Source organism: Barbatula barbatula, assembly GCF_947034865.1.
Source record: "Barbatula barbatula genome assembly, chromosome: 8".
Classification (NCBI taxonomy): domain Eukaryota; kingdom Metazoa; phylum Chordata; class Actinopteri; order Cypriniformes; family Nemacheilidae; genus Barbatula; species Barbatula barbatula.
In genome coordinates, this window is record NC_136771.1 from 7,273,111 (window position 1) to 7,294,471 (window position 21,361).

Sequence of the window (21,361 nt, forward strand, 5' to 3'; positions counted from 1 at the left end):
AGTACTTCTGGACCAGTGTTGTTTATTTATTGAAAATTCTAATACATTGTGTACATTTTAATATCATTTTGATAAATCTTCCACTTTTAATTTGAATGAACTTTTCATTACATACTTTATTGGAAACAAACCGTTTGAAAAAACATTAAAAACGGAGACATGTTAACCTAAAATATGTTTATCTTAATGTTTAATAAATGTGTGTAACGTGTTTTCATATGTCAAGCTATGTTACATTTTGGGACATTTGGCCCAATTCCATGCTTTATTGTCTGCAATTTACAGTAAATATCTTTTCCCTCACTAGCATGTTTTCAGTTACTCTGTCTATGAAATATTGTTATACTTTGACCATTCCAGTAACAATAGGGCACTGTATTCCTCTCAAAATCTTCAAGGAGCCAGAAGCTGATATCATACCAACTGGCTCAGTCTCAGAGACACAAATGAAAGGTCATAAATGACCAGATGTGCTTATTACTGTTAAATAAATCACTGTCTTCTGACATGTCATCTTCCCAAACAAAGGCTCCTCAAAACACTCACCTCTATGTTGAACCTAAATTACTATAAATAATATTTATTCTAATACCAGGAAATTGAAAGTAGGCCTACTACTTATGTACTTTGAACTTCAGAAAACGATCCTTTGTGACATCAGCTCTAAAAAAGCCACAATATGCATAACATCAAATGTTTGAGAACCCTATAACATTTTAATTTAAATCATTGAAGTGGTCATTTCAACAGTATGAGTTTAAATTGAGGAAGAAAACAAAATGCAGAATTATAATTGTAATCAGAGGGAGAAGGACTAAAGATACAAACCTTAATATTAAGGTTTTAACATAAAAAAGAGCTATACATCTCCAATGAGTAATGTAAGTACTGTGACTTTGCCAAACCCTGCATTGATTTTATTACTAGAAGGAGCCAAGAATGGCAAAATCTCTAAATCCAGTCCTCATGAATGCAGGAATGTGAGAAATGTGAGTGTGACAGGACATTTTATGTTACTATTACCCTGCATAGATGTCCTGATTCTTATCATTTTTTCTTAAATGAAGAAAGGGCACAGCACACACTAGGCCTCAACATATATCCACACACTCACCATTCCTTCAGATCAGATCCATCAATATATTATTACCTGTTCGTTTAGCTTTCTTTTGATCTAGCGTTCTCGTCTCTTCTCTTCTGTTCCCATAGCTATTCATCTTCCAGCCTGCTGTGGTGAACATGACAGTAAAACGCTGACAGGACAATTTCATTGATTTCTGTGGTGGGACGCTCACTGTGGTATGCAATCTCTCGGGATTGTGTGTGTTCCGGATGTTAAGGGGCCGTTAGATGTTTGATTATAAATATGTGCTTCAGAATATATTGCATCATAATAGTTTGTCTTTATGTATATAGCCTATGTGAATGTTCTCCGATACTGATTTTATGTGGCAAGAAAATTGGTTTTCGGGTCCTTTTAACTTACTATTTAAAATTTTGACTAGTGAGTTGCTATAACGTATAAAGGATAAAATAACTTATTTGATAAGTTGAAGTAATGTAAAAATGACTTAAAAATTTAAGGCAGCAACATTATTTCCAAACAGATTCCAAACAAGAAGTGGTTATAAATAGCAACCAATGGCTCACTTCACCCCTCCCTTTCGAAGTACTAAGGTGACCGACACAGCACTAAGATATCGTCACGTTTTGCTGCTTTGCCAAAGGAGATAAACAATTTAAGAAACACATTCTGTAGAGCAGTTTGTACGTTGAGGGCTATTGTATAAGTAACATGGTGAATTCCATGCAAGGGGACCCGCAGTGTATCTAGTTAGAAATAGCTCATTCTAAGGTAATAAAAACATAACACTTCATTATTTAAAAAAGACATAAATACGTTCATTAAATTGCATTTATATCAATAAATCCTCCAAAAATTACACATAGCACCTTTTAAAATGTTTAAACTAAAATAACCCTGTGGGAGGGATGAAACTACTTATTCAAATGTGTGATGCCCTCTCTGTTTGGTGGTTTACTTTCTCATGATCAGAGCAAAGCAGGTGGGATCTGAACCTGAGACCACCATACACAAATAGACATTCATTAGACCTAACCCCACCATACAACACCTGGCAGGGTTAGACTTAAGAATTCACGGCACCCATCTATTTGCTGGGGAGGAGGAACGTGAAATGCTAATCAGGTTTTGTTTGAAGTAGTCGAGTTTCCGTACCAGTAAACATTTAAAATAACGTGCCATTGTGCCTGGAACACAAAGTCATCGGTATCTATTCCTCATCTGTTTCTTCTGGATTTGTGATGTTTGTGTGCATTCATGTTTTTTTGTCTCATTTGTTGACACTTATATGGTTTGACTACATTATTGCACTTCCAGGACTTTGTTCAAGAGTAGGTGTACTCTAGGAAGTGTAGTTTGTGTAAAATGTGAAAGGGCTTAATGGCAGACAGATAACTGTTCAGGGAATGGTCATGCTGCAATTCGGGAAACACATAGAGTGACCACAGTACATTAAATCCCACGTCTACAGGGACCAGAACTACTCCCTCATGACCACAGAAACCTCCGGGACACACACTGTCCCAGACGGCTTGGTTTTAAGGATTCAGACCTGACCGCCAAATTGTATCCTGTTATCAGCAATGCCACTGCTTTCAGGTGAAAAAGGGCCTTTGATATGAGGTCAGGGGTCACGGAGATCAAGCTTCTCCTCCCCTGGTTTTGGGTCATTTCACATTAACAGTGAGTTTCCAGCAGAATCGCTGGACAGAGTGTCTACTTGTGTAGGTTCAGTTAATTCCTTTCTCGTCATAGTTCAGTTGGTAATGGAAAGCCATTTGCAGCATCGTCTCACATAGCCAGACTTTTAATTATGGGAATAAAGTCAGGTCCAGTAGCTTTGGACAAGAACAGCTCTGTCAGGAGTGACCTAGTGGAGTTTGATTTGTCTTTACATGCTGTTGTGAATAAAAAAAACTTTTCATAGATCTGGTTCATTATGTTGGTGATACATACCTCCAGACAGGCAGCAGTCAAGGAAACAAAAGAGCACAATCTAACATTGTGTTGGCATACCCTCTCATTGCAAAACCTACAAAACATTCATAAGGTTGAAAAAAACGTAGCAGAGCTTGAACATAGATGTAATACAATAAAGAAGGATTGGGGGGTTTACTTTGTTGTCAGGTAATTTTTATTTTTGAGGTTTGGTGTGCAACTACACCCTAGAACGGAATGTGTTTTCTAACCCGTCAACACTTAAATAGGGTAATTAGTAGGTTACTCCAAAACTCATAAAATGCTTTGAGAATGAAACACAACTGGCTTCATGTATGCCAGTATCTGACATTGTTTGAATATTGGATCTGACGCATGACTCTAAATTGAAAGACAAAATGGAAATGCAACCGGTTCCAAAATGGAACTGATTCTGCTTCTAACAATGATTTGAATGAATTGTCAGAAGTTCCAAATTCGATTCCCAGACTTAAATTCTGGTGACCTGATCATAATGTAGCTGGAGCCTTTATAGAGTGTTGAAAAGGAAAGGTTTAACCCGCCCGTTTTGGAAATACTTTTTCGGGCTTTGGTCAGAAACGGCTACTCAAATCTGTGTGGTGCCAAATCCAATAAAATGGCGGAAGCAAATGAGTCATATCATTTTAAAACGTTTTGGAAACAGTCAAGACATTTTTGTCCATTGGAAGCAGTAACTAGATTAGGTTAAAGGTGAAATGTGTCAGAATTGTTTTTAAATGTATCCATTGGTTAAATCAATGTTGCTGCACTAATAAAACAACATAATGATAGTGCTACAGTGTTTACACATTTCAGGCTATAGTGTTCTTTTTTATTTCATTGAAAAATGAAACACATCACCTTCTAACTATCTGACGGGTTTTATGTAAGCAATGAAGTTGAGTTGTCATGTTGTTTATTTCCTACCCATTCGCCATCTCCTAAGAGACTATATCAGGTGACGGTTTCTTCTACTGAGGATAAATCACACCCTAACAGCGACTTCTCACTAGCAATATCACGTCTAACTAGAGAGGCCAAGGGTCAACAGTTGGCTCTCTCCCAGAGATAGAGACCCTTGTGCTGATCTATAGCTGGGTCTCCGCTCAAACTAAAACCTGAATCATACAGAAATCTCAGATCTTTGAACTGAGAATTACAGCAATAGCAAATGCAAAGCAAAGTACTAAAAGTACAGAGAAACACTCCAACAGTGACATTTTTTTTTGCATCTGTATGTAATTCTTTACACTTAAACATTTAACAACTGTGTGGCATGTACAATGTTGTTCTTAGATAGTTGTATCTGCACTTTCAGATCCTTGACAGCCCACACTACACATTTTGGATGTCTCCTCGCACCCGCCTTGGTCTCGGAGAGCTTCGATAATGAAATAAAAAGTTGAAAATGGTGTGTCTGATCAGAGAGACATCCAAAATATATACTGCTGACCATCCAGGGTCGAGAACACTGCTTAGGAGTGAATAATGATAACATTTTTGCATTTGTCTCCGTCTACTTATAGTGCTTTCACGTATACACTTTTGATCACATGGTCAATATTCTTGAGTTGCTGAAGGCTTAATCTGAAACCCAATGTTGGAATTACATCTTTAAATAATTCATGATATTTAGCAAACCTCACAAACAGGGAGCCGGGGGCCATACTCAGAGTGATGTCTATCAGTAAGTCAGGTTATGAATACATTTTCCCGTCTGACTTCAGAGGTCAGCGTGAATCTGTCGGACCCCTATGAAGGACAGAAGAATCAAGTGGTTGTGGTCAGCAATGTGTTTAAAAACCTGTTTGCATGTGATGACACTGTTTAGGCGTGGCATATCCGTAACTGGGAGACTGGATATGAATGTGACACTAAATTTGTCCATCAATCAAACTATAATTTCTGTTCTCAGCACATGCTCAATGAAATTCTTTATACGACTGAGAAAAGTGCAATTGTGCTCAAAATGTGTATTTTACTTTTTTTATTTAAAGTAAAACTTAAATATTACAGAATTTTACAAATAAAATGTCCAAAAATGTTACTACATTTTTCAAGTATTTTTTAATTCCGGTCAAAAAACCTTTAAAGCAAAGGAAAAACTTGAATATGAAGAACAAGTCATTTTATGGGAAAACTGTTAAATCTTTTTTACAGGATCTTTTAAAGTTTTGTGTTTTTCTTCATCTTGGACATAACAACTACCCATCAATGATCCACCATGTTATGATTTTTAACTGAAACTGACAGTTGTCAAAGAAAGTTTTTTTCTTCCAAAGCCTTGCTTTTATGCATCTGAAAGCAGGGATATCCACAGGTTTAGGTCTTTAAGAGGCTCTGAGCCACATGAATACTGAAACTTGACCTTTAGTTTCAGGGTCAATGGATATATTTTGAATATTTCATCCGAATCAGATTTTTGCACTAGTTTAATCCCTCTTTAATCCAAGACTCTGGCAGCAAGGAAGGCCAGAACATCGGGCATTATGAAACACACACGCACAGAGGCTGTTGAGATGAAGAGACCAAACCAAAGTCGGTTTGCATGTGAATGCAGGCAGTCAGCTGGAGAACGGGGGAACATCTCAGCTTTCCAGTATTTGGTGGTGGCCACTGGGATACAAAGAAGACTTTACAAGTGGGAAGCACTGAAAGACATTCCTCAAATCCATTTCAGTAGAAAGGAGAACAGGACAGGGCTAATGTTTCCTCTCAGAAATAGCTGTTTAATTTTTCTTGGGTGTTGATTCCTGGAGCCATGATCTAAAATGAAGATCTTTTTCTTCTCTTCGGGCCAACTAAGTGCTCTTTAATTTAACCAAGTACTTAAATATCAGCATGTGGTCCATCTTTAGAAATAACCTAAAGTCTCTGAAGAACAGTAAGAGATAACTAACTGCTTAAAGTAACTTCCTGGGCCCAAAGTTTTAATACTGTATGTTAGGGAACATTTGTTTTCAGTAAAGATCATACAGTACATGCCATGTTTTAGTTACTAGTGTATCGTGCGATTATTGACATTTCAGAAATAAAATGAATATCATATACTTACTACAGAATAAAGTCGATTTTTTGAGGAAATAGCTGGGGGTCTTCTCCATGGTGATCTGGCCTTCTAAGGTTCGAGGCATTAGATATTTAGACACTATAGACATTTACATTTATGCATTCGGCAGACGCTTTTATCCAAAGCAACAAACGTTACTGCTCATGTGCTGTGGAAATGTCTTAACTTTCTCAATGCTATTATTAACCCATATAATGACTATTAATATTGAACATCAAACTGGTGATGTTTCTTATTATTTTCTATAGAGCACAAATTCATAGCATTTTCCTGTCCTTTATTGATTGACAGGTTATAACAGCCCTGATCAGCAGCTGTTTTATAAAATATTGTCCGATAGTGTGAAAAAATTGGCCGATATATATCTCTACTGTATGTGTACCCATGTTAAAACTCAGTTTACTGGATAAAAAATTATGAGGAGGGGCTTCATCGTGTTGGTATTAAATCTTAATTTAAACTCACATAAGACACATTCAACCATCAGCATTTGTAAAACGTTGTAAATCCTCCATTAAATAAGATTTGATGGGTTTTCGTAAGTGAGCCGCAGTCAGTCTGGGTTAAATCATGATGACGGAGGATGAACCAGGTGACAACCCAGCAGTACAACTATAAACTTAAAGAGACAGTTATTGATTTTGATCTTTTTTTTTAAATCAGGAGGCCGTCTCCAGATTGGTTACATTAATGCAGCGGCGAAGGTGTCTGTGTGGCCCGCTCTGGTGGAGCTTTAATATGATCTGTAATGGGGATCAACCAGGTGTCAAAGTTCAAAGTTGACCACCTCTAAGGTCTCAATATGACCCTTGTAGACAGTATGCCTCACATCAGAACGTTGAGTTTAAATTTAGCCTTGATGATGTCGATATCTTTCTCTGCTATTTCTGTAGGATGCTAAAGTTTTAGAATAGTTTGAATTGGCCGTGCTAAAGGAGGCTTTGAATTATATGTATCTAGTTTTGGAAAAGAAATCACGATAATGTGTTTTCACATTATTTTAAAGTTTGCTGAAAAAAAGACTGCTAGCTGGTTTTGATATATATTTGTACACTAACAAATAAAAAATTGAAGACAATGAAATATTTTTAAATTCTTTACATTCATAAATATAAATAATAGCATTTTTACAGACAAAGCAGTCAGCAGTCAACAGATAATTGCATATGAATACTGCATAGTCCAGTATTTATCCCTGTATAACATTTCTAATAACATTGTTTCTGATGATCCTCAGAAAGTGAAATAAAAGTCTACAATAACACATTATTAGGAAAATACTTAGGAAAACTATGTGCTTATTGGAAAAATCATCAGTCATTACACACAATTGGCCTTTCATGAGTGCTGAAATAGACTGTAAATATTGCTTCTCTCTCTACCTGTCTTTCCTATTCTTTATCTATTCTCTGTGTCTATTATATAACAGTGGTTAAATTAGAACATCCAAGATTTTGCTCTTTTTTGCAGCTACAAATGTTTTGAACTATATCTTAATGGGCTTGTAAAATAAGTGAGTGTTCAAACAGTGGATATACACAGAGCTGGCATTCTATTTTGAAATGAAAAAACACAAAAGGAACATGAATACATTAAAAAGCAAATAATTACAAACAAATATATTGCATTACAGCACTTCTGTTGATGTCAAGAGAAACGAGTGCCTTGTGTTTAAATTATTTTCGGTGGTTCTGAATTAAGTTTGCTAAAGCACTCAAAACATGTCCCAAGTCTGCAGTTGAAACCACTGTATTATTACAAAATGTCCTTAAAGTCTTCAGTCCCAGCCAAAGTCTTGTCCTGTCATTTGGTAGAACTTCAGATTAAAAGGTCTGTAGAATTCCCTGAGTCTGTGCAGCACCTCTGATGGTATGTGTGGATGAGGTCTTCCTTTCGATTTCCCCAAGCATCGAGGTCTGCTGCTCCCTTCTGGCTTTTTCAGGCAAGGAAAGCCTTTCGTCTGGTTGAAGTAGAAGTGCTTGTTGGTCACCACCCGTTTCAGACTCAAAAAGTCCTGCACTCGCCCCATTTCTCCAGCGGGGTCCGTGACGAGTTTCTCTCCGCTCACGAAAAGAAATTGGGAGAGCGGAAAATACCTGAGCCAGTTCTCCAGGTGTTTAGCATAGATTCCGATCCTAACAGCACTCCAGGAAGTGTCAATCAGACCGGTGCTGGAGTTCTTGAAGACTAGGTTCTGAAAAGTTGGCAGACCGGGGTTTTTGGTCAGAGTCTGAGTGTAGTCCGATATGGCCCGGGTCACGGGGTCGCGGACCACCACGATGAGTTTGGTGGCACGGCTCATGGAAAAGACGCGGTGCGGGGCTTCATGTGTGATGAAGTAGCTGGGGGTCTTCTCCATGGTGATCTGGCCTTCTAAGGTTCGAGGCATTAGGTTTCTGCGGAACGGGAAAGTGAAAATTATACATCAGATTAATCTTGCCGAATGGATTTTTTTGTCGTGACCTGAAAAGACTTCATTTATATAAGCAGCACCATTTCAGTGCTTTTTGCACTGAATTACTGAATTTGCTCATTCGTTTCTGATTCATAATGTCTCTAAGCTTACCTTGCACCACAAAAAAGCCAAACTCTCAGCCAGACAAAATATAAATAATGGAAATTTTAGGCAGGAATGTCACATGCAAAATGAAAAACTTTATTAGAAGAGACTCTGGAGACATGATCATTGCAACCAATTCAGCTGTTTCAAGGAGATGAACGTTGGCACGTTTTAGTTTCACTTCAATATGATGGAAGACGTTCTTTTATTATCTGACAAAATAAGCAGTTCTCAAATGAGGTCGACCTTGATCCAAGATAAGCAAACAAAAGTGTGAAACTTTTTTCAATAAACAAATGTTGACTTCATTAAAAAGTTATCTTGTATAAAAAGTCAGCTAGTTGCTGTAAAAAAAATAAAGAGCTCAAAACCATAATAGCTCTTAGCAGTCATTTCCTGGTGGGCTTTCTCCCCAAAACGTCTTGATCTCTTCAAGGCTTGTTCAGGCTGAACTGAGATCAGTTTTGCGAGAGCCCTATAAAATGTACACTTAGCTGCAGTATTGGAAACTGATCCTAAATCACCACAAATGAGAAGATTTAACCACAAAGCTGAACGAATGCAGTGTAGGCAGTGGAGTATGTGGCCTCCCACACTGAGAACAGACCGCCAATGTCCACAAGAATCCATCAAAGCTGAACGAGGGTCAGTTTACTTTCGTTCCTTTATATTTCTACACAGTAGTTTATAGCAGTTTTTTAAATGACAAAGTTTTTAATATGTGTATTTAAATAAAAATCAACAAACAGCTATTTATCTATATTTAAAAAAGAAAATATGTTTAGCCGTATAAATGTCTTATAGCTCTAGAATTGACTGAAAATGTTTCATTATTTCCACAAAGAAAATGTGTAGCAAATCAACTTTTCATTGGTCTGGGTTTGGAAAACTGCTACTTTGAGGCTGCCCATCATCTCATTGCCATGAGGCTAATACGGTATAATAAGAATTACATTTCTCCAAGAGAACCTTCTTCTTCTCACATTGACCGTGAAGACAAACATTTAAGAAATTCCACTGACAAAAGCCTGCTGATATTGAAATAGGATAAATATTAATATTATATTACATTGCATTATATTAAACTACAGACCATTTTGCAAGATAAAAACAATACAGATATGTTTCTGGACCAGCGGTGTTTACGTTTAAATCACATGGAAAAATAAGATTAAAGGTTGATGGAGGTGGTCAATATTGAGTACAAAAGTATTTTCATGAAAGATGTTCTCAATGGCTTCTTGCAAGGATGTGATTTTATGGTTAATGTTGTCGTTGTCATTCCCTGCTCTGCATCTAAAGTGCAAGCAGCATCTGGTTATGTACACATAGCTAAGTGTGTGTTTAATTCAGGGTTATCAAGCTAATGGAAGCCATGATGGCATATTCACTTAAAGCTGACATCATGTTTATATTGGGGAGATCTGTAAATCGCTGGTCTTTTATCCAGCCACACCAATGGCCCACACAGTCTCAGGTCCTTCTTTTTCATCTCCAAATCTAAAACTGTGAAGCAAGATAAAGTCTTTCAGCTCATTTTGTGCAGGTTTCCAAAATATCAGAAAACGTGTGATCTTTCGCCAGCGTTTGTGTGTTTTCCCTTCATCAGGTGGCTTCGACGGCAGCTGTTGCTACCTGCACAGCTGCGCACAGTTGCCAGGGCGATAAATCATCTGCGTCCATGCTGTTTGTTTTGATCACACCTAGCGTAACATTAGTAGTTAGCATCTGGGGTGGGGGAATGTTTGCCTGGGGCACGCGTGAGTTAATCAGCGAAGTACCTGGCAATGATTTACATTTGTTTACTAGTATAGAAATAATGGATATGGGTGGCCTGGTGCTAAAATGTCCGAAGTATTTTGGCAAGAATCTTATAGATTGGAGATCTGCTGCGTACAGGGATACAATATTCCAATGTAGTAATAAAATATTTTAAAAATAATGTTCTTTTAAAGTTGTTCATAAGAATTATAAAATTCTTTTCATTTTCAAAATCAAAGTTAAGAATAGTTTCCGACATTGACAAAAAAATGTGAATATATAAATATAAACTAGATGCTAAGATTACTTGAAATAGATGCAGTGAAACATACAGCTACAATTCATGTGGACAGTATAGTTTAGAAGATATGGCTGGAAGAATTTGATGAAAATGTTGGGAAATCCGCATACTGTGTTTTATTATGAAAAACGATTTATGGAATATTGCTGACATATTAAGACTGTTAGGTTTATGATTTCTACCAGAAAGACTCAGGAAACATAGAACGATATAAGATATTTATCATATAACAATATATTTGAATTGTATTAAGGAGTTTGGGCGTAGGCCCCGTCCGATGAAGGAATCATGGCAAAATGATTCTGGAGTTCCTGCCTGAAGATAAGCCAGGAGCGGAGCCTTCCCCCGGTCTGAGGACGGGGCAGACCTGGTGGTGGTGGTGGTTGAGGATGGGGGTTTTCACTTGTGCGTTAGTTTCTGTGAACGAAAGAGAAGGTAAGTACGATCCTTTTATACTACGTGCTGAGGGATGATAGGCTAACCGGTAATTGTTTGTGACGTGAGGAGTCTTCCTGATAGAACTTGCATAAAGCTTACATTTCCTTGTAAAACACAAGCTCATTCTCCAGTACCATCCGCTTAGCTGTTTGTATATACACATAACACCGGAGCAAGATCTTTAAATGCAACACAGGATACAGATTTTCTCCCTTTATCAAACATCCAGACACAACACCCCCTTGAGCCAAGAACCAGTGACCCGGGATGTTACCATACAGATATGTGGCACATCTGGCAGCAATGAGTCAGACAGGAAGTTTTGTTCTCCATTAAGAGCTTTCCATGGGCCTGAAATAAGTGAGGATCTTGTGGTATTAAGCTATAGGGGCAGATGTCTCCAAAATGTTGAGGCAGTATTTGTTTGTTGTATAACCAAGAAGTGATTAAAGAATGATACAAAAAAGTGCTTTTGTCAGGTTTTAGGAAAAACAACTGAACGTCTGAATTAGATTAAGTTTCCTTTATAAGTGCTCCTCCTACAACTAGTATAAATAAACATCACAAAACGACTAAATAATGACATAAAAGTACCATAAACATTTCTATAGTTTTTGAATTAATAATTCTTATTCTCATTTTCTCAATCAAATTTTTTTCATTACAAATATAAATTAGTTGTTTGTGCTCAAACATTCACACAAACTGCACTGAACTGCAGAAATATACTGCTGTGGGACCATTGTCACATGTTTTTACACAAACAACCTATAATATATACAGCTGGACCTTCTTATTTAGAGTGCAGCGAGGATAGGCTTGTCATTACTGAGGCAAATGGAAGCACAGAAACTGTGGGAAGCAATCAAATGTCAGTGGGAAACAAGAAGAACCCTGAAATAAAACTGCTAAAACATGCAGAGACAGTAGAGAGAAACACGCAAGCATGAGAGAAAAATCACGAGTTCTCTACAAAACTCTTTTAAATATCTCTCATTTGTCCTACTCAGCAATAAGATTAAATGGAGCGCAAAAGCTCCTGCTTCTCAAAATAAGGCCAAGAAGATATTTCTCTCTCCCTTTCAGTTTTCTTACGGAATTTTATGACCAACATCTGAGACAAAGTTGACGCTTTAGAAAGACATAAATGACATCTCAATGAGAAGTTTCTGATGGACCGACTAACTTTTTCTTCTAAAAGATTCAGAGAAAATATGAAATATATACGTTTATTGTGGCCATCTGAGAGATGTTTTCAGTCAAGACTTAAATCAAACTGCATCTAAAAATTTTAACATATATGACATATATGAAGGTGTGTCTGACTGAGAGCCCACATGTGTGGTGATGCAGGAAACCAAGAGGTCAATGCTCACATCCTTAAAAGAGTCCTGCACTGCCAGGAAACAAACTAGCCACCAATCAGAGCGTGTTGGAGTTTAGGGATTACAGATGTGTGTGTGCATGAGCGAGAGAGGAACTAATTACCCTTCTGCCCTCACTATCATGTGGGAAAATCTTTGTTGCCAGGTTTATCTGTGAACCGGCGGTTGGCTGACCAACCCCAAAGATGAAAAGACAATAGTAGAAACAACAACAACAGTCTTATTTACACACTGTCAATGACTTCCCTTTAAATCCCATTTAAAGCGGGAATCGCTACATCCTTATCTGCTGGTTTAGATCTGTAGTCGAGCAGCCAGTTGCTTAATTGAGTTTGTGTGGCCTTTATCTGGAGAACTATCAAACAGTCCCATGCCTAATTTTTAGTTTGTGTTTTAAGAGTGTTTGACACTGGCTTACAACAGAATATTCAACAAGAAAACACGTTAGGTGTGATATATTGAACAGAAAACAAATTCGATTGTGAAAAGTAAAGTAAGCATTTATTTTTGATATCATGGTGATTTTAATTTCAATTAGCCTCAAAGTCAGACAGGATGTGCTTCCTTTCCTTTTCCAATTTCCGAATAATTATCTAATCTGGCTAAAATGATCAGACATCATGTTTGATAACATGCAGGTTCCGACACAACAACAGGACACAACAGGATGGAAGATCTCGCAAACAGGAAGAGAATTTCATAAACAAAATGAAATATCATGAATTTTTAATTGTTTCAGTGTGAGAGCGATGGGTCTGGCCACCTTGAGTCTAGGATTGAATATTTCTAGCAATTTTGCAAGCTGTAAAAGCAGAATTTCAAAATGTAAATTAATAGTAATACTAACTTTAAGAAACTTTATATTTGATAATTTTCCTGCTTTGATGTAATGTCTTTACTTTTTTATTTGTATTTAGTTTTATGGTTCTACTAAAAAGAATTGTTATTGTATTTTGCGATTAAAAAATGCGAAAAATAGCTATAGAAATATTTTCTTAAATGTTATTTATTTTTTTAAATACGTGCATAGATATAGATACTAATAGACTTTCTAAAAGTGCTTTGCATTATCTGCTTTTCACTAGAGGACTGGAATAGAGATTATTTAATTTTAAGATTGTAGTGGTTTGAAATATTATTGAAAACATTAGAGAATTGGATGTAACTTACATCGTAGTTGTTCGGTAAACAGACGCGTCCAAGCATAGTGATTTTTATTTATTTTGCCTATAAAAGTATTTCTTCGGCACTCTAAAGACATTGGCATGTAAAGTTACATTTGAATGTGTTTTGCATATAGAAGGTATACAATTATGCCCTGTGTCTTAAATGCACACTTCCAGGATTTGTATCACTATCTAGTAATAGTTCCTGGATATTACAAAATTCCCACAAGGACCTGGCATCAACAGATTACAATGTAAGGATGCTTGTAGAAAAGAGCTTCCATAGTACTTACACAATTAAATATTTCATAATAAAAGAGATGGTGGTGTATGTTGCTATTGGTCCTGTATTTCTGTGACAAATTTGTAATTGCCAACTAAGGCCATAGAACATGGGTCAATTTATAAAACAGATGTCACCTATAGAGACCTAAAAGTAATGTAACAGTAATTGCAGATTGTACAATGGAAATCTGTTCATATGCATCCAACAGAATTTTAACTGACTCAATATGGAGAGTGTAGGAGCATAATGAAGCTTTTAGACAGGTCTGGAGGAAAACCACATCCCTGGCTGGGTTAACAGCCCCCCCTTTTTTTGCAGTTTAACAGTCAATAACAGAACTCTGAGCAGAAAACTGTCTACAGCTGTGTGCAAAATCTCAAATCTTCTGCTAAACATGAAAGCTAAAGCTGAGAATGTGAGAACTGGAACTTAGGCATTGTTCAGACTGTCCCTCATATCCGATTTTTGTGTATATTCGATTGAAATCGAATTTCAATGATTGATGGTCCACACTGTGTTTAGCAACTGTTCAGATCCGATTTGATTGTCCCGTGCTGCTTTCTCATTTTTTGCAATATCTGATTTGGTTTCTAATGCAATGACAGGGAGCTGTGCAGATTGATCCCTGTATGACATCGCAATGCAGCAAGAGAGATTCCAAAGCACAATGCTCTGTGTTGCTCTCGCAGTATGATGTCATACGCAGATCAATCTGAGCAGCGCTGTGTAGAGTCGAACACAGCTCATTTTTATTCGAATATGATGGTGTGTAGCCACTGCACTGTATTACCATGTCTAATGAGATGCTGCTTAAGTGTATGAAGCTGGCTTTTTTCAGTGCTATCCAGCACACAGACAATAACATAGCAGCCTTACATCTGCAAAGACCTCTGACATGCTTATGTTTCAACGTGGTGTTTCACAAGGTGCGAGCATCAGATTTCAATCAGATCTGCACAAAAATCGGATTTGAAGTGACAGTCTCAACGTAGCCATATGAACGTAGGCTTAATGTGTAATTGGATTGAAGACTCTTTCTTTCCTTCAAGGTACTTAATGCTAAAAAACAACTTGCATAGAACTCAGTACAACTCCATGTAATCAGATTGTGTCATGGCAGCTTGGCGTGTTCAAGCAAGACATGAAATTAAAATTTCAACAAAACACATGCCTTCCCGTTCTATAAAGACCACATAGCAATATGTTTGTTAACTTTGTGTTCTCTAATTTTGATAAATAAATCACACTTAAAATAAGCAGGTAGGGAGGCAGAGAGAGAGAGAGAGAGAGAGAGAGAGAGAGAGAGAGAGAAAGAGAGAGAGAGAGAGTTTTTTACCATTGAGGCTGTTAAGGTAGAATTTTCAACAGTTGTGGATTAATTCACTAAATTATTATGTTACACAATATTGATCATCATGAGTTTCAATATTACGGTCATTGTCAATGCTGGTACATGGGTATTCTTTTTATTATTCATGATTTCTAGTTGGTCAAAACAATTGTTTGGTAATTTTGTGTTTAACATAATTGTAAATTTATGTATTTTGGGTATCATAATGGTTTTACTATTCATATTTTGATAGAAAGAAATATCCATGCAAATGTGGAAACGTGCCCCAATGTTGACCAATGGCCTAAAAAGGTAAGAATTTATGTATCTTGTTATTCGGTCTTGATTTATTAACCGAATACCTTTGATACTGAACACTATCAATGCTCTTAAAAGGTTCTTTCTTTGGCTGTAAAAAGAATCTCGACTATCCACAGAACCTTGCTTTAAACTACACAGACTATGAAATGGTTACCTTTAAAACCAGCACCTTATGCGGAGATCTAGCAAAACACCCACATTTGGATGATGCAAATTGTTGCTTCTTAGCAAATGATTATCTAGCTAACCACATCATAAAACACTCACAGTACAAAGCTAAACTTTTTCATCTTGCATAGCACAGACAGGTGCTTTCATGAAAATATAAAATAAAGTGCTAACGTTAGTAAACATTGCTGTGAAACTAAGGTAATTTCAAATGTATCTATGTATTTGTGTAAAGTTTATCTAACAAATAAAATAATATATATATAGAAGCTGCAACATAAAATGTATATCATGTTCTGATTGCATTTTATGTCTGTGCAACTTGAAATATAAAAATGACTTTAAGGCACAAATGAATTTGCAAGAAATTTGACTATTTATCAATAAATGAGAGAAATGCAGATGAGATTAATACATTCTAGATCATTATCAGTCTTTCGTTTAATTATGATTAAAGCAAACATTTGTTACAACAAGCAGTGACTGCTCGTATCTTGTCTGTCTCAATTAATAATCAGCTAGCACCTAACTCAGGAAACAATGATGGAGTATTACACACCAAAAAACAGCTGTCACAACAGACTATTCAAGGACAGTTACTCAACTGTTAAATAATAATGAGTGTTAAAAGCTTACAACTTGATGCTGTAACTCACACATCTGTGCCCAAGATTATTAATCAGAAATATTGCACTTTGTGTTCCATACATGCATGATTATTATTATTAAAGGCTTCTTACAAACACGACCCAGCTCTTATTCTTCATTATCATATAAGATTGTGCCGATATAGATAATCTGTCTCCGTACGGCAATGCTGATGTGCCGTGATGTTCCTCACCATCACACTCAAGCACAATCGATCAATGGCTAGTATAATGTTAGACACCCAGGTCATATGGGAAATCAAGCCTGTCGGATCAGCACTTTGACATCATAAAATTTATGGCTTTAAAATTTAAACTGCATGTGTAATGAGAAATGGAAACGTATGAATTGCCATCAGGTATTGATTTACGGTTAAGTAAATCTTTAATGTTAAAGCCATTTATTAATCATATTTACTTTGTATAGACATTTGGGATGGATGGATGGATAGGTGGATGGAACATTAAATACTGGTCTTACAACATAAACCTTTATAATCAAGCACCTTGGAGCACCATAAAAACGTACATCTGAAGCTGTAAAGGGTTACAGCATTTTGTCAACAAGATTGAATATGCACAGGTTAATTAACTGTCTCTGTGCCTGCATGCAATAAAGTTGGTTAAGGAAAAAATCGATACGCAGCACGTCTGCAAAGATCATTGATTGGAAAATGACTTTTATTTCACATAGTGATTCATGGAGTCATGAAAATGTGCTACCGGAGTGAAGTGAGTGCTCTAAGTGGGGGAGGACATATTTTATGGATTAGGCAACAGAATTAAGGAACATGTTATAATGGTTAACAACATTTGAAAAGGCGAGATTTTGTTGAAAGGTTTCAGCTAAATTATAAGATTATTTATTAAATAATTATTAATTTATGATTATTTATTAAATTATATGATACTAAATTAAGTATTTGGTAACAATACTGTTATTTTGGAATCAATAATAAATGTAATATTTGTTTATTCCAACCTATTTTAAAATACAAAAAGACACATATATTCTTTTGGAAGATTTCCCACTCTTGCCAAAAACACTGTATTTTCCATTCAAAGGATGAAGAATTAGAATAACAGTAATTAAATACAGTAACTGTATTACTGAAAACAATGCTGTGCTCTATCATTGACAGATCCATTCATCCAAACATCCTACGTTTGACAGAAAACTACGTTATAGAAGGCTAATCTTTAGGGCGCAACTGCTCACTTAGAAGCTAGATCACACACACACACACACACACACACACACACACACACACACACACACACACACACACATTCAAACCGTGACCATGTTACAGTAGCCTATATTATTATGTGACAAACATCGCAATTCCAGAACGCAGCTGGGGCAGTAGCCCAGCTGTCATTACGCATCTGCAGACAGAATACCCATGGTGTTGACAAGTCTGTTAGTGAATTATACTTAAAAAAGCCATCAAAGTGGAATTTTGTTGACACAAGCCAATCACCACACACTGAACCTGCACCCGCACGTCAGAGTAATCTGCTACAAGCGAGCTCTCTGCACGAGAAACAAAAATAACATATTATGTTGACATGATTATTAAAAATATTTTATGATTTTCATTGTAATATTTTATGATTATTTCACTGAGATGGTTTCCTAGCAAGCCTAGCTAGTCCACATCGCGTTTGATTTCTAACTGGATGAGAAACAGTCGATGTAACGATGTATTGGCAGATGGTTGAATGGCGGGGGTTTGACGGGTGATGTTAATGAACTAAGCGGTATCCATAGCTGCTTGCGTCCAACACGTGATTTGTACAGCGAGTCAGTAAAACACATTAGTTCAAAAGTTTGTTTAATATTTTTTAGTGAAAACTGCATACGGGCGACCTTGGTATTTACATGTCTCCATGGGCTAACTGCACCGTTGCATTTTTTATATTTAAGATTGGGTTAATGGTAGAATTACAGCGCAACAGGTTTCTATGTAACCAAATAGAATCATATGGAATTCTCACCAAGAACCAAAATCACCGAGAGTGATTTACATAATTATTATCATATGAGCAAAAAAAGAATGTTGAAGAAAGAACAACGATCAACTTTTTGTACAGAATAGAATACGTACTTTATTTCGACATCAACACCATAGAGATTTTTGAACAGACTTACCTGTACCATTGGAAACCCTTTTCATAGAACCTGTCGAAGAAGTGCGGCTCTGCGCCAACCGCTCTCACATCTGGATGCACGCGCAGGAACTCCAGAAGCGCACGCGTTCCCCCCTTTTTCACGCCGATAATAATCGCCTGAGGAAATTCTTTGGTGCCGAAGTTGTTTGATACAGAAAGATTGTTGTACGTGTTATAATCTAAAAATCGTTGCAGCTTCTCATCTTCCAAGTCCTTCGTGTCGGACGCGGGGAGTTCGCGGACGATGGAGATGTTCAAGTGCGCTTCCGGCTGAAGTTTCTTCCCTTCCTTTGAATAGAGTTTGCTTTTAAAGCTTTGATGGACGTACAGTGGACTCGGCATGGAATCGCAGTATCCAGTGAGGCAGTAAAATAAATAAGTGAATATCAGGATCATGGTAAAGTAAAAAGACACCTTGGAATGGGCTTTCAGGTGTCCGAAGTTGAAACTCGTTGTCCAACATTCCATGAATGTCCTTGCTTCGCCAAAAATAAAATGCTAAACGTGGGAATCATGCCGTATTAGATAAAAGTTCATTTTTTGTCTCAATGCCATTCATTTAGAGTGGACTTTCTATTATTGTTAACAATGCAAACCATTCGTTTTTACGCGAATAGGTTTCATTCTTTAAAACAAACCAGTTTTACCTTAGCATTGTGGTGATCGGTTGACTTGCGGTCTTTCACCCCTAAAGCGAGCGCACTGGGTGATAAAGGTTAGCCTGCCCTTTTATGTCTCCCATCCATTTTTGGTGCGTATCCACGCCCCGTTTTCCGAGGCCCCGCCCATGATATCCCGTTGCTCGGATTACTTGTATGACTGTCCTACCTAAGCAGTTAGAAATCCATTAATAAATCAATGAAAGCTGGAGAGCTTATTTCTTGCAGTTAAAAAAGAGCAGGTCAAAGTTCACTCTGCATAAAAGAGACAGGGAATGTTATTGCTGGTATTTTTATGGCATGTACTTTCCTTCATAGACTGCTGTCAGTTGTCAGTACTCTTTAACACACACATATGTGTACACAAACGAAGAGGTCATGCAGTGATCAACACCTGTCATGAAGGCCACACACTCAGCGGAGACTGTCTGTTTATGTTCCAACATCTTTACTCTAGGCGTCATTCTGTAAGTTACAGACTGTAAGGTTCATAGACAAACAAATTGTAACTTTACATGATAATACATGACAGGACACAACTTTTTCATCTCGTGTCATTAACAGATGTATATAATTTCTACAGAAAACGGTTTAATGTGGAGAAAAAAATATTTTTTGCTGCATTCGACACATAAATGCCCTTCACCATCGTATACATTTGATTTAGTTTCTGACAGTTTCGAAAGAATCATTCATGATAAGATAATCATTTCTTGACAGTAGACACTCTTGTTAATGCTACAGGACAGGTGTCTTAAGATCCAGACAACACGGAGCCTTTAGAAGACTATAAACAACGCTGCCTGTCCGTCCCAAACTCTCTCTCCACACGACCTATGTGTCAAACTCAATTATTTCAGAGAATATGTTCATTAGGTCTCTATACAATAAAGCACCAGAACGCTCCAGAATATTTTTTATAGCATTTGTTCTCTGAGATATTAATTACAAAACAACGCAAAGGCCTCTTAACAAGATGTCAACATACTTGAAAGTCTGAAAGAATGTCATCACACGTACCAATCAATAATGGCATTAAGCAACCAAATATCACTATAAATAACATTGACTATAACTGCAGTGTTTTTGCTATAGGAATGAAAAATGAAATAAATAATGTTTGTTGTTTTATATAACATTACAACAGCGGGTAACTGCATTCTAAACCATTATGGTTCTAAGGCTGAATTACAGAGCCACTAGACTGTCAGTTATCATAAAATAAATAAAATAAAATAATCAGTGGCTGTTGAGAAAATTTAAAACAACACTATTATTACATAAGTATTTAAAAATAAGAGAAATGGTCCTGGCTTCATATTTGAGGAGGACCACCAGGGAACTGCCACCCACAGTCGCATGACTGATGACCACGCAACATGTCTACTCGATGTCTTCTGCATTCAGTCAAAAATATATTAACATTGTGTGGTATCATAAAATTTCATGTCATAAAATTTCACATAAAATCTATAAATACACCCCTCAAAACTTTTATGTGGTAAAGCATTGTGCTTAGCATGGCTAAAAATAATGGGTTTGGATCAAAGATGGGTTTTTGGATCGAAGCATCTCCAAATACATTGGGACAGTTTAGCCAAAAGTCATCATTTATTCACCCTCAAGTTGTTGAGAATCTGTGTAAATGTCTTTGTTCTGATCTACACAAAGCAATATATTTGGAAGAATGATTATAACCAAAAGGTTCTTGGCCACCATTGACTACCATAGTAAGAAAAATTACAAAGGTGGTCAAAAGTGGCCCAAAACGGTTTGCTTTCCTACATTCTTCTAAATCAACCCATGTGAAGTGAGAACTTGTGAGTGCCATGTAATTGATGCCGAAAGGAGTTGGAAACGGAGCTGCAGAGAAACATCTGAGAAAAAGTCTGGTCTGCTTACATACCTATTAGAAGATGCTTCACATTCAAAACATCCAGGTTCTCACAAGACTATTTACAGAGACGGTAGCCTGGAACAACCTGAGGTGAAGTGGAGTCAAGCAAAAGGATCCCACGCATCGTGCAAATACAAAAAATGCATTGTTAAAC

The 21,361-nt window shown here is 36.9% G+C and overlaps 1 protein-coding gene across 1 annotated transcript; it reads right to left on the reverse strand.

Annotated features, from left to right (window-relative positions):
• Nucleotides 1–7,203: 7,203 nt before the first annotated feature.
• LOC306897135 (heparan sulfate glucosamine 3-O-sulfotransferase 6) lies at nt 7,204–19,355 on the reverse strand. The gene is made up of 2 exons (XM_079461635.1): nt 18,632–19,355; nt 7,204–8,509 (listed from the first exon to the last, which is right to left on the reverse strand). Exons 1-2 carry the CDS (start codon nt 19,117–19,119, stop codon nt 7,891–7,893), a joined length of 1,107 nt encoding a protein of 368 aa, XP_079317761.1. The 5' UTR covers nt 19,120–19,355; the 3' UTR covers nt 7,204–7,890.
• Nucleotides 19,356–21,361: the final 2,006 nt, after the last annotated feature.